At 41.5% G+C, this 14662-nt stretch overlaps 1 protein-coding gene across 4 annotated transcripts in view; it reads right to left on the bottom strand.

Moving 5' to 3' along the window:
• The window catches only part of LOC127003713 (basement membrane proteoglycan-like), a 28574-nt gene extending 18694 nt beyond the window's left edge, over positions 1-9880 (bottom strand). For 3 of the 4 annotated variants that reach the window (XM_050870649.1, XM_050870650.1, XM_050870651.1), the window contains exons 1-5: positions 9737-9880; positions 7935-8652; positions 7563-7664; positions 7165-7353; positions 1302-1418 (exon numbers count right to left, since the gene is read on the bottom strand). In XM_050870649.1, coding sequence (XP_050726606.1) covers positions 1302-1418; positions 7165-7353; positions 7563-7664; positions 7935-8652; positions 9737-9760 — 1150 coding nt within the window. In that variant the 5' untranslated portion in view covers positions 9761-9880. Of the gene's footprint in view, positions 1-504; positions 565-1301; positions 1419-7164; positions 7354-7562; positions 7665-7934; positions 8653-9736 lie in introns of all 4 variants that reach the window. The other variant, XM_050870652.1, reaches the window with a different exon arrangement.
• Positions 9881-14662: the final 4782 nt, after the last annotated feature.

Genomic DNA, 14662 nt, shown 5'->3' with positions numbered 1-14662 from the left:
TGTCATTTTTTTTTTTTTTTATCTAAACTTGTTTTATTTTTACTCTAAACTAAACTCTTCACCTTTCAATTAGCAAGGTCTTATTACTACCACCAGTTGAACAGGGACTGTATCATGAGAGAAGACCAACCCTAAATGTCTCTGCTTGGTTATGGATTTCCATGTTTTTTCACCAACAAGTCAGAAGCCACTGGAAAAACTGCAACTGGCATGACTCAAGGCACGTCTTTATTACCTTGCCTTAGTTATAAACGCATGGCTACCATTTCCCCAAAACAGTAAAATACTTCCTGAAGCACTGACCTCCCATATTAAAAACTGGCTTTCTTCCTCCTCTTGTATTGTTATTTTAAAGCAGGCAGGTAGATGTTAGTAATAAGAAAACTATGGTTTTCAGTGCAATATAACACATAAACCAATGTTCAAATTTGGAGAGTGAGAGCTTTCAGAAAAAATTGGTGATGGGATATGAAAACTGCTACTGTGAATTGAAAATAGTCTTACCTTTCTCTGGTGCATCCCAGGTGGTTCATCACCAGCACCAAAGTCCATGCAAAAACAAAACTAAAAACAAAATAAAACAAACACATGCAATATCATCCCATGCATGAAAGTAAGCTCAACAAACAGTGCAAACCCATGCAAAGTCTTTTAAATATGAAATTAAAATGACTGAAGTCATAATCTAAATCAAAATTCAAATTAAGAATATAATCTAATAAGGCTAGGGGGTTAGGCTTTGCTGCAGACATTGGAATAGAAAAGTCAGGTAGTGTGGGAGGATCAAGGATTTAAGGTTTGAGGGGCGGCGAATCTCGTGTTTCTCTGCGTCTGCACTAGGTATGCCTGCATGTGATAACTATCATATAAATATATATATTCTTCAACAGATCTGTCATTTTCATCTGTATAAAGCATTTAAATACAAATTTCCTGAAGTCTTTGTTGTCTCTTTGTGATGTTCAAGGGGAATACATAAGAGGCAGTGATTTTTTCCTGGTTTCTACAGTGCAAACAGTAATGTGAAGTTTTTGACACAAGACAGTGAGGTAAAGCAAAATTACTGTGATATTTAACAACAGGGAAGATGTCAAAATAGCTGTTGGATCTACACAAGAACAACTGTGAGGAAAAAGTTTTAAAGCAAATTCTGAAGAAGATAATCTTAACTGATTTTTTTTACAGCTTGTTTTGCTTGTATTATATGAAGCTAAAAAAATGTGTATACAGGTGCTTTTTCACAAACCCAGTGCACAAAACTCATTGTGAAGTTAATCCACCTTCCTAGAAGTGAGACTTACAGGTGGTGCAGTTGGCTTCATCAGAGCCATCCCAGCAATCCATTTTGCCATCACACTTTGAGGTTACAGGGAGACATGAGGTATTGTTGCCACACTGGAACTTATCTGGACCACATCCTGCAGGAAAAAAATGGTGTCCTTGTTTATTTCATGTAAAATGTTGCATAGTGGGTAACATTAGATAATTTTGAAGGTAGATGATATTTAATTCACAGTGTTTGCTTTTCTCCTTTTGCTGAAAATTTCTGCTATGGAATATCCTACATTAAAACACACACACACACACACACACACACGCACAAACAGTAAGTGAGTAATGAGAGAATCATGAAAAAACCTAAGACAAAGATCTGGGAGTGATCATAACAGACAAGTTATCCTTTGGAAAACATATAGACCGGATAACTGGGGAATCATTCAATCTTCTTAGAAACATAAAAGCAGCATTTACATATTTAGATGAAGAAATGGTGAAGAAACTAATAACATCGATGATACGTCCAAGACTGGAATATGCAGCATTAGTTTGGTCACCTAGACTGAAGAAAGAAATTAGAAAGTTGGAAAGAATACAAAGAGCAGCGACTAAATTACCGGAAACTCTGAGAGAACATACTTATGAAGAAAGACTGGAGAAAATGGGACTAACAACACTGGAGAGAAGAAGAGAGAGAGGGGACCTAATAGCATTGTACAGGATACAAGAGGGATTGGAGAAATTGGACAGGGAAGACCTAGTGGTACGTGGCAGAAGTGTAACAAGAGGCAATGGTAAGAAATTGAAAAAAAGCGACTGTAGGAGAGACATCAAGAAATACAGTTTTCCATACAGAAGCATAACAACATGGAACGGACTTGACGAGGAGACTGTGTGTGCAAAAACGATTCATGAATTTAAAGCCAAAATGGATAATAAGCGTTATGGAGACGGGACAGCACGAGCCTAGTATGTCTCTTTTCCTGTATTTCACAACTAGGTAAATACACACACACATAATGAGCACCTTCCTAAGTGAGGGAAAGGTACCACAAGATTGGAAGAGAGTGAACATAGTACCAATTTTTAAGGGAGGCAAGAGAAAGGACCCATTAAATTACAGACCGGTATCACTCACTAGTGTGGTTGTGAAGATATGTGAGAGGCTGGTTAAAAACAGGTGGTCGGATTTCTTTGAAAGTGAGAAAATTATCTCGGATTGCCAGTTTGGATTCAGGAGAGGGAAATCTTGTGTCACCGACTTGTGTTTTTACTCAAGGGTGACAGATTTATTACAAGAGAGAAGGCTGGGGGGATGGAGTGTACCTGGATTTGAAAAAGGCATTCGACAAAGTATCGCACAGAAGACTAATTTGGAAAATTAAAAATAGGGGTGGAGTGGGTGATGGACTGATTAAATGGCTGGAGGACTTCCTAACTAACAGGGAAATGAGGACGATAATCAGGGACAAGGTTTCCAACTGGTGCCCTGTGATGATTGGGGTCCCACAAAGTTTGGTGTTGGCGCCAATAATGTTTGCTGTTTATATAAATGATATGGTGGACGGAGTGACCAGCTATGTGAGTTTGTTTGCAGATGATGCAAAGCTATTGAGATGAGTGAATGATGTGAAGGACTGTGAGGCATTGCAAAGGGACCTGGATAAAATATGGGAGTGGAGTGGTACATGGCAGATGGAGTTTAACCTTGGGAAATGTAAAAAAATAGAGTTTGGAAGGAGTGGAAGAAGATGTGAATATGAATATAAGATGGGCAGTAAGATAATATGCAGAGGAGTGGAAGAAAAAGATTTGGGAGTGACTGTCTCAGAGAGCGTCACCGGACAAACACATCAACAGGATAACGGGACAAACTATGAATTTGCTGAGGAACATAAGGACGGCATTTGTGTATTTGGACGAGGAGATGATGAAGAAAATAATAGTTGCAATGATAAGGCCAAGGTTGGAGTATGCAGCAGTGGTCTGGTCTCCTCACGAAAAGAACATAAGAAAGCTGGAAAGTGCAGAGAGTGGCAACTAAGATGGTACAGGAACTTAGAGATTGGACTTATGAGGAGAGACTTAATAGCATGGGGCTCACAAGCCTGGAGAGAAGAAAAAGAGGAGACCTGATAGTGGTGTACAGGGTGGCAAGCGGAGTGGAGCATTTAGATAGAGAGGACCTGTGTGTGTGGAATGAGAGAGAAACGAGAGGACATGGAAAGAAGTTGAGGGCGACCACGTGTAGGCGAGATGTGAAAAAGTTTAGCTTCCCAAACAGAAGCATTGAGCTATGGAGTAGGCTGGAGGATGAGGTGGTTTGTGCAAAAAACATTCATGATTTTAAGGAAAAGTTGGAAAAGAGCGGATATGGACACGGGACATTGCGAGCGTAGCTCTTTTCCCGTATGTTACAACTAGGTAAATACAAAATAAATACACACACACACACTCTCAGGCCGGATTCTTTCCATTGAGAAGGAGTGGTTACTGTCCCCCCTTGAGTAAGGGGGATGGGGTGTGTGGTGTGTGAGGTCCTGGCAGTACCCAGAGATCGATGATAAGGAGCATATACTTGCTCGTGTCGGGAGGGTGCCTGCTTGCGAAAGCGGGTCCGACTCGTGATCAAGTCGTGGTGAATTTTATTTATTTATTTATTTTTTTTACAGCTAAGGAGACAGTTCAAGGGCGTAAAGGAAAATATAAAAAAAAAAGCCCGTTACTGACTGCTCCTGAATAGAGATCAAAGGAGTGTCCAAAAAGAGGGGTCAATTTCAGGAGGAGAGGTGTCCTGATACCATCCTCTTGAAAGAGTTCAAGCCGTAGGCAGGAGGGAATACAGATGAAGGAAGATTGTTCCAGAGTTTACCAGCGTGAGGGATGAAAGAATGAAGATGCTGGTTGACTCTTGCATAAGGGGTTTGGACAGTATAGGGATGAGCATGAGTAGAAAGATGTGTGCAGCGGGGCCACGGGAAGGGGGGAGGCATGCAGTTAGCAAGTTCAGAAGAGCAGTCAGCATGAAAATATCGATAGAAGATAGAAAGAGAGGCAACATGGCAGCAGAATTTGAGAGGTAGAAGACTATCAGTATGAGGAGGAGAGTTGATGAGACGAAGAGCCTTTGACTCCACTCTGTCAAGGAGAGCTGTGTGAGTGGAGCCCCCCCACACATGAGATGCATACTCCATATGAGGGCGGACAAGGTTCCTGTAAATGGATAGCAACTGTGCAAGGGAGAAGAACTGGCGGAGATGGTACAGAACGCCTAGCCTAGAGGAAGATGATTTAGTAAGAGATAAGATATGAAGTTTCCAGTCGAGATTTTGAGTTAAGGTTAAGATTACACACACACATACACACACAGAAAAACAGTATGGCTTTAGACAAAGGTGTTCATGTGTAACAAACTTATTAAGCTTTTACTCGAGTGACGGACATAACACAGGAGAGGGATGGATGGGTAGACAGTATGTGCCTGGATTTGAAGAAGGCTTTTGACAAAGTTTCACATACAAGACTATTATGAAAGCTGGAAAATAGAGGAGGATTGAAAGGGAAAATGAAAAACTGGATGGAAAGTTACTTAAATGGAAGAGAAATGAGAACAATGGTAAAGAACATGAAATCAGAATGGAGAAATGTAGATAGTGGGGTGCCTCAAGGATCTGTACTGGCACCAATACTTTTCCTAGTGTATGTAAATGATATGCCAGAGAAAGTAAATACGTAGTTACAGGAGCTTGTTTGCAGACGATGCGAAAATGCTGAGACACATAAAGAAATAGTAGACTGAAATTCTGCAAGAGGACCTAAATAAGATTTGGGATTGGAGTAAGAAATGGGAGATGGAGTTTAATGTGAAGAAATGTCATGTAATGGAAATGGGAAAGAGTAAGGGGAGACCAAAATGGACAAATTGTGGAATGACCAAAGTGGACATATGGAATGGGAGATGGAGAAATATTAAAAGTTAAAAAAGAGAGAGATCTGGGAGTGACAATACATGATAATCAACAGTCTGAGAGTCATGTAAATAAGATATTTGGTGATAAGTATAGAATGGTAAGAATTGTAAGAATAGCATTCCACTACATGGATAAAGATATGATGAAAAAGATGATTACCACGATGGTTAGACCAAAGTTGGAATATGCAGAGACTGTGTGGCCTCCCCATGAGAAGAAACACATGAAAAACTAGAAAGAATACAAAGGATGGCAATGAAAATGGTTCCAGAACTGGAGGGATTGTCATATGAAGAAAGGTTAAAGGAAATGGACCTGCCAACATTGGAACAAAGAAGAGAAAGGAGACCTAATAGTAATTTACAAATTGTGGAACAAAATGGAAGAAGTAGATAATGAGGAGTTGCTACTAAGAGAAGAAAGAAACACCAGCAACACGCTAGGACACAGTAAAAAATTGAGAAATTTAAGATGCTTGAGACACATAAAACAATATAGCTTCCCGCAAAGAAACATAGAGGTTTGGAATAGACTAAGTGAGGAAGTAGTATCGGCAAAGAGTGTGCACAACTTTAAGGAAAACCTTTTTCCAAAACTGACACTTCTTGTTATTTTAAGTTTATTTTTTGTCAGGTGGAAAATATTAAATTCTTGTTATTAAATCCTGAGATCAAAGAGTTGGAAATGGAAGATGCATTATCCTAAAATACCAAAAAGTTTCTTTAATAATTGTCCAATTACCCTACTTTAAGGTATAATTTACCCAAAAGTGGAAGTCTTGGAATTATTGCGCCATGTGGCTCAGCTGGTGCTGTGTCTGCCCACAACGGACAAGAACAAACCTGTATGAATTTTTTAGTGGACTTAAGTTAGCGGAGGAGGAACTGCATTTAGCGGAGGCTAATTGGTCCGCTAACTGTCTCCAAAGTTAGCAAAAATGGTAATCAGCTAACGGAAAAGTTAGCTTTGCTAATTAGCAGTTAGCGGATTAGCAGAACCGTGCCCACCACTGGTAGTCAGCATGAAAATATTGAAGAGAAAGAGAGGCAACACTGCAGTGGAATTTAAGAGGTAGCAGACTGTCAGTAAAAGGAGGAGAGCTGATGTGACAAAGAGCCTTTGACTCTGTCGAATAGGGATGTGTATGTGGAACCCATTCACACAAGATGAATACTCTATATTAGGAAAGACATAGCCCCTGTATATGGACATCATCTATGAGGGGGAAAAGTATGTAAAGTATAGATGAAGATAGATTAATGGGTATACATTTCTACTTCTCTTTCTCAAGTTAATCATCCACGACAATCTTGTGCTTAACTGAGAAAGGACTAATTTATATTCGCTTACAGCTCTGATGCCCTTTTCCCTCAAGGTTCAACTGTTTTAAGATCACGGCCTCTCTTCACATATCTTTGATGTCTTACTTAGCCTTCTCAATTCATCTAAATGATGATTTGTCTAACAGTCTGTCTTCATGTATTTGACATCAATTTGCCTCTTCAAGTTCTAGATTCACGTCCACAACATCTAACTTACTGCATGTTACTTATTCCATCATTCCAAGTTCACACCTTTTACTCTCACATCCATATATCAAGGCTCTCATTATTCTTTTTCTTGGGCCACAGAGAACTATAAAGAGTAAATGCTTTGTGGATGAATACCTATGTCAGTAATTTCACTGGATGGTTTATGTAGGATGTTTCTACTAGTCAGTATGTTAAACGGTGTTCAAGTGATGCCAGTATTTTTTTTCCTTTCAACCTACTTATAGCTTCTTGATGAGGCCTACTTTAGAATGAGTTCTAAAGTGTAAAACATGCACAATGTTTTATTACTACTTTGCCTTTGTGAGTCCATAATAGCTAGCTATAATTTTTTATGTGTAATTACTCTTCCATGAAACACTTACTGCAGTGCTGCTCATCACTCTGGTCATAACAATTCATATGACCATCACATCGCTTGATGAGAGGGATGCACAGTCCATCAGCACACCGCCACTCATCGTGTAGACAGAGAGAGGCACTGTGGCACTGGAAGGCCCTGGACCCTAGAGCCTGGCACACTTCTGTGTCAAGGGCACAGAGACCTCCACAGCCTAAAAAAAAACATACATAAGCCTTGTCATTCTGAGTTCTGAATTCTATTTTTAGTTTATTTTAGCTGAAGCTACTCATGTTGCCTCTATATTGTAATATCTGACAAAAATATATTTGTATATAATAATAAAATATTTTTTCTTATGTGCAACCCATAGTGCCAGTAAATCTTCTTGACGGGCTATATGAACAAGTGGTGTGTATTCACCTGTTCTGTCCCCAGAGTCCCGTGCAGGGCGACAGGTAGGGTAGGGTTCTCCCTGAAGCCCAACACACACTTCTTCTGTCAGGCATGAGTCACACAGTCGCTCTGTAAAAACACACTTGTTACTGCACTGGACACTCACTCAAAACTAATAGGAAACATGAACCATCTAAGGTTCCAATTGCTGAAATGTGAAAACTACTTTAACTGGAATTTTTGAACATTATGAATGCTTTCAAATAATCTGCTTATTTCAGCACTTATTAATACCTAGTTGAAAAAATACACTTGAATTTGATAATTTCTTCAAAATCATATCAAAAGAAAGCTAAAGGTCTTATAGATGAAATAATTTGCTAAAAAAGTAAAATTTACCATTGAGGACTTCGTCCACTGTCTCTTCTTTTTGTGGCTGTTCTTCCCTCCATGGCTTAGAGGTGCTGGTAGTAATGGAGGTTGTGGTGGTGGTTGTGGTTGAGCTGGTAGTAGTGGAAGTAGATGAAGAGGATGCAGCACCTGTAGTGTGGTGACACTGGCATGGTCGTGTCTCCATATCTCCCCCTGAACCATGCAGTGGCCCTGTTAGGCCAGATGGTAAGCATGGTTCAATGCTGTTAACCAAAAGACCCTGACCTGCATCCAGTCGACAGTCACGAGTTCTAATTTGGTCATACTGTGGAGAGCAAGGGGAGCAGGGAGACCATGGACTCCACTCTCCCCACCCAACATTAAGGTTTGCTAAATGATGAGAAGTCTCCATGACAACTGTGGAAGACTCTTGCATGCCAGCAACAGTGGTAGCGGCGGGTGTTGCGGTGGTGGGAGGTGGAGTGCTGGACGAAGGTAAGGTGTCCACCAACACTTCAGTGAACCTAATGGACGTTATATCAACAGAATATTGCCCCAGCCACTCATGCCCATGACGGTTGTGGAGGCCCCGAAGGAAAACTGTTCCAAGCTTCTGAGCAGCGGCAACATCAGCAGTATTGAGCACCAGCTGAGCTCGTACCAACAGGGAACCCTCCGACAAGGATATGACTTGGCTATGATTGTACTCACGAGCCCAAACTGATGCATGAAATAACATGTCCAGCTGTAAAAGACGGATAAGTAATTAGTTCTCCTAAATAATGGAAAACTATCCCTACTGATCATACTTATGCAAGTGACCTATAGGCTGATTTGAGAACATGTGAAATAATAAAAGGGAACTGAGTGAGTAATGTGTCATGAGTAATAAAAAAAATATGAAGTCCGTTTGGATGGAGCCCGAACCTCTCCACATTTCTGCCGCATCTGGATCTGGATACATTATGCGCAGGGCACCTGTATAGGTGCATAACACGCATATTTGTGCTGGATGTTGGGGGGACGGGGGAGCCGAGTGTGCAGTGGAGGGAAGTGAATCAAGTGTAATTGTTAGTGTTAGTGTGTTGTGATGACAAGTGAGTGTGTATTTGTTTTCTGAATGAGTCTATATATATTGTACCGCAGTCTAAAATCTGATGAGGGAGGCTGTTCCAGTCATGTATGGTGCGTGGAAAGTATGAGTGCTTGCATGCGTCAGTGTTAGTGTGATATGTTTGGTATTTATGGATGTGTGTTACGAGTACGTTGACTGTTTGCGTTGTGTAAGTATGCATGTGGGTCAATATCAATGTGAGTGTTTGTGATCTTGTACATAAGTGTAAGTCTGTGTGCTTGTCTGCGCATGTGAAGAGGTTCCATGTTTATCTGTTGTTTGATCCGTGTTGTGATGCCAGGCGTTCGAGTGTAATTGTTTGTAATGAACCTTGCCGCCTTGGTGTTGATTTGTTCTAACCTGTCAATGTTTCTGTGTGTGTAAGGATCCCACACCGTGGAGCAGTATTCAAGTGTTGGTCTCACAAGTGTGTCATAAGCGTTGGAATACAACATTGTCAAGTGTCGTGGTATTTATACAAAATCTTTGTTATTATCCTAAAAACGAAACAATCTTAATATATGACCTTATTGGATTATCCAGTTATTTAGTTCAATTCATTTAAAGGTAGTAAATAGCTGACGTATGAGAGGAAGCGAGAGGTGTTGAGAGTGTGTGGCAAGGTGCGGGGCGGGACTGACCCAGCACCCGCCAGTTTCTCGTGGAAATACTATAAGTAGTACACACACACACACACACACACACACACACTCACCTCGTTCTCGATGGACTGGGCCATGGCTCGGTATTCTTCAGAGGTCGGGTCTTCCAGGCCGGGCCAGAAATTCTGATTCGTAATCCTAAACTCTCCCTCCACCACGCTGCTCCCTGCAAACAAACAACACTAGTGAACAAATGTGTATGTAAATGGTAGAAAATTAATGGTACACACATAAAAACACATCAAAAATAATAGTTCCGAGCTCACAATACGCAGAAAGGAGGGAAAACACACGATCATGTGGAAGCACAGATTTGAGCGGAGCAGTGGTGCCAGATGGGGTGAGGCCACCACTGATTTCAGTAGATTCTGACCTAGAATTTCGGTAGAAATTCAGTATCGGTAGAAATTCAGTAGGTCATCATTTTTTGTGTGTGTCTGTGGAGAGAGAGAGAGAGAGAGAGAGAGAGAGAGAGAGAGAGAGAGAGAGAGAGAATAACCTCTCCTAGGGCCTCTAGTGCTGCTGGTGTATAGCCTATAATTCTTTGTTCGTAATAACAGCTCATTTACATTCCGATGCTGGAATAATTCAGCAAAATGTCGGTAGTAGGACTATATCTAAAAAAAATCTTGAGATTCATCAAACATTCCGTAGATCTATCGACATTGCGGTACATCTGCCAACATTGCAGCATGGCAGCACGAAGCGTATCGAAATAATTCAGTTCAATTAAATTAAATTGTATATAAACATTTCTCCCACTTCAGCCGATATTTCACGGGAACGATTTTGGTAGAGCAAACCCGGCCGTAAGCAAAATGCTGACAGATGGGACTCTGCTAGCTCATGGACCGCGGGTACTAGAGAGGACAGGCGAACTAGGAGAGGAAGCGAGAGGTGTTGAGAGTGTGAGGTAAGGTGCGGGGCCGCAACCGCCTCTACCCCATCGGCTAGTTTCATGTGGAAATACTATAGGGTTGGTGGATGAGTGGAACAAACAAAGCAGATAATTATCTAGTTGAGCCAAATATGATTGAAAGTTTTAATGGGGGTTAGATACGATAATGGATGGGGAGGGAAATTTGTGAATAACCCAACCTTTTGTAATTTACTTATTTCCTAGTGATTTTTTGTGTTATATCGCCCGTGTGATCATCAAATTCTTGGTCAGGGGCAGGTAACTATGTTGTGGATAAAGTGTATGAGGCAAGGGAGCTGGCAAATAATTTTAGCATCCCGAAGCGAAGAGCACTACAGGGTATTGTGTATGATAATTCTTCAGTGCTGTAAATGACTATGTCATTCAACACCTATATTAATACATCATCATATTTCAGTTGAATAAAAAAAAAAAAAAAAATAGGCCTCCTTGCTCATCCTTTACCTGTCTCCTTTTTTATTCAATTTTTGTCAGCCGACTACAATGGGCACTCCACCACATCCCAACATCCTTCAATCACCCACAAGCTGTCGAGCCACCCCACCTACTGGGAAGACTTCATCCAGGACCCTCTTTACTCATTCATATTCTCTCTCAGTCCATCCTCTTTTTGATTTCTATGATGCTTACCGCGACGCGTGAGAATGGTAGGAAAGCTTACGTGACTTTTATTGTTAGTGGATATCTAAAACCACCCAAGCTTTGTTTTGTAGTTATATAATATATATTGTAATTGATGGGGGAAGTGTGCTATGTATGCATAATGTCATTTTGACGAACTGACGAAAAAGCAGGCCATTTTTTGTTTAGCGGAAGAAGCATTTCATTATTAAACAATAAAAGGATTCATTTGATTTTTCATAAATCAATTCCAGCTCTCCTTGCCCCCTAAGGACAGTCAAATGCGTAATATATCGATAAGTACTAACCAATGCGTACCTCAATACAGCTGAAGCCTTTTAATGACTACCGGCAGCGTCCCAACACAAAGGAACTAAATTACATCGGTAAATACGTGCGTTGAGATGAACTTCGGTGAGAACAATGTAACCAGGATCTGAAGGGGGTGTGTGGAGGGCGCCATACACTGGTTAGGGGAGGGCAGAGCGTGCCTGTAATATTAGCTCCCAGTCATGAATTATTAATAGGGCTACGTGTGATGGCGCCTGGGGCTTAATTATTCGAATGAGATACCATGGTCCTTCGGCATATTAGCTCTCGAGGGGTTCCCGACGCTAACTTGACGGCACCGTTGGCCTAAAGTTGTTGTCGACGGAGATTAAGACGCGGAGTAACAAGGAGGAGCTTGGAGGAGGAGGAGTGGAGGGTCACGACGCGGCGTTGGGGTGTTAGTTATTCAGCGTGTTGGGCTCTCCTTGCATTCCTCTCGCTCGCAGTCTACGATGGAGGAAATGGCAAAATGAACATGACAATGGAGGGCTAAACACCTTGCCTGAGTGTATTTTTCACTTATATTTTGAATTTCTGTTAGTCGTAAACGTAATTCGAATCAATTAATCTTTGATGACAAAATACCTCTGATGTAATACGAAACCCCAACGGTAGAGAACAGAAAACTTCTTATCAATACGAATGAAGTAATTTTTTATATGGGGCGAGAAGTGAGAAAAGGATGCTATAAAGGCCATACTGTACAATGTACATACTACGCATGTAAAGGCTTTGGCTTGACCATGAAACTTATCTCCAAAATACATTCTAAAGTTAAATATGCGTATTCAGCAAGCATAGATCCTCCGTTTAGACAAATATACACAAGCAGCCCATCCTCTCCTCCTTATCCTCGACACGCGGCTTTACATAACAAAGAGTGAATCCCTCAATCTATTGGCTGCGTGAAAGCTCCGTTGATGTTCCTTTCCTAGAGCTCTTATGTCGTGAAAAGGGAAGGGCGAAGGGGGGAAGACCTTGTGGAGGAAAACTGTAAGAAGTGGGGGAGCAAGCAAGGGTGGAAGGGGGAAGGCGAGGAGGAAACTTTAAATAAAGATACTCTTGAATGAATATGAGAAAAAGAGAGGTAAGGAAAATGAGATAAAATGCATGGAGTGAAGGAGACTTAATAAGAAGGCAAGGGGGAAGAGGTTAACATATGAGACAGAATAAAATGTGAGACGAAGGTTCAGAAAAGCTTAGTGTGATGTAGTGGATGGTTCATGTCTGACCTTCACGCTAATGCACTGAAGGTCTTCCTTCGTGCCTCGTACGCTTGAATATGTTAAGACGCATCCTTCCAGAGTTTCTGCGCGACATCCAGACGTGTAAGAATTTATCTTCCTCCAGTTGTATCTCCAAGTGTTAGCAACTTGAAATGAGCATTGGGTGATAAATATGTAAGGCCGAAGCGGCGGCAGCGGAACTGGAGAAGATGAGCGTGCACTCTAAGCAGCAGGGACAAGGCAGCAGGGAAGGGTGAGCGGGGCGGGTGAAGGCAGTGGCGGGCGTGGAAGGAGTAGCGCCTCTGAACTCCCTTTTCGGCAAAATAATGAGGGAAGGAGGCAAGGACTCCATAAAATACGTTCACCCTCCCAAATTACATACGAGAGGCGGCCCTATTTAGCACACATTGCGGAGTCCCGCGAACAGGGTGGCGGCTGTGGATTTTTTGGGAAAAGCTTTGAACGCTCTCTCTCTCTCTCTCTCTCTCTCTCTCTCTCTCTCTCTAGTACACAACCACCACCACACACCCTCTATATATATATATATATATATATATATATATATATATATATATATATATATATATATATATATATATATATATATGAAAAAAATCAGAGTATGAAGGAAATCCGCGCTTTTCGTGAGCTTAATTAATGCGGTGGAAAAGTGTTTTTTCATTACGGGGCTCAAGTCTATTAATGACCACATGGGGAGGCGACACCCAACTCATTTCTGTGATGGAGAGAAAAGGCTTCCGAGATCACTCACACACACACACACACACACACACACACACACACACACACACACACACACACACACACACACTCTCTCTCTCTCTCTCTCTCTCTCTCTCTCTGCATGTGTGTATTTCCTTTGTTTGTTTATTTGTTTGTGTGTGTGTGTGTGTGTGTGTGTGTGTGTGTGTGTGTGTGTGTGTGTGTGTGTGTGTGTGTGTTATTTAAATTTTTTTTTTTTGTATGTGCCTGTGTGTGTATTATTGAACAAAAAAAAAATATCGAAAGGAAAATTGACTGGTTCTGCGGCCTGCTACTGCTCTTTAGTTGGAGTGCAGAGGAGAGCTGGAGGAAATGATGGTCGAACAAGATGATATGGGTGAATAGTTCTCTAGACGCGCGACCAACGGAAATGTGCTGAATAAATGGAGCAATATCAGTCGTATGGCTCAATCTGCGTATCGGATTAAGGTAAAGCGCCAACCCGTATGATAAGTTTGTTTTCCAAGAGGTCCCTTGCCGCGAACTTGCTACAAAGGGGTCGAGCTGGGGATAATGAGGTTGCCCTGTGTTGCTATCTAGGGCGAATGGGGGCGGGGATCCACGTCAGGTTCTTCTGTGAGCCATTCTGTTCCTAATTAAGCCCCCGCGCCTCCGCGTCCGCCCGTTGGGAATGGTATAGGTGAGAAGACGGTCTGGAGAACGACGCCCGCCTCTTCCCGCCTCTGGCCAGACCCTTTGTGCGCCTGTTTGCCAGGTAGAGCATTGTGTGTGTGTGTGTGTGTGTGTGTGTGTGTGTGTGTGTGTTTAAATCCTGCATATATTTGAAAGTTATATTACTGGATATATTGAACACTGTCTTTCTACTTCATTCACCATTATTAAGTACCTGCTGTTAGTTCATTCTCGTTTGACTTTACTGATGAATGCTTGAAAACAAATTTAACTGTTGTCTGCATTAAGATCCTTACCGTAAGAAAAGTGCAAGACATTTCATTTCACCGTTTCAGCAAACTAATTAAAAACTTCATTGAAAGGTAAAGGTGAGAAGTTCACGGACAGCGAATATTGAAGGAAGGTTTGCTATAGTTCCGTGAACTATTAGCACAGCCAGTTCTTGG

Source organism: Eriocheir sinensis, chromosome 26 (assembly GCF_024679095.1).
Source record: "Eriocheir sinensis breed Jianghai 21 chromosome 26, ASM2467909v1, whole genome shotgun sequence".
Taxonomy (NCBI): Eukaryota; Metazoa; Arthropoda; class Malacostraca; order Decapoda; family Varunidae; genus Eriocheir; species Eriocheir sinensis.
The sequence above is the reverse complement of the archived record's forward strand: the minus strand, read 5'-3'. Positions and strand labels throughout refer to the sequence as shown.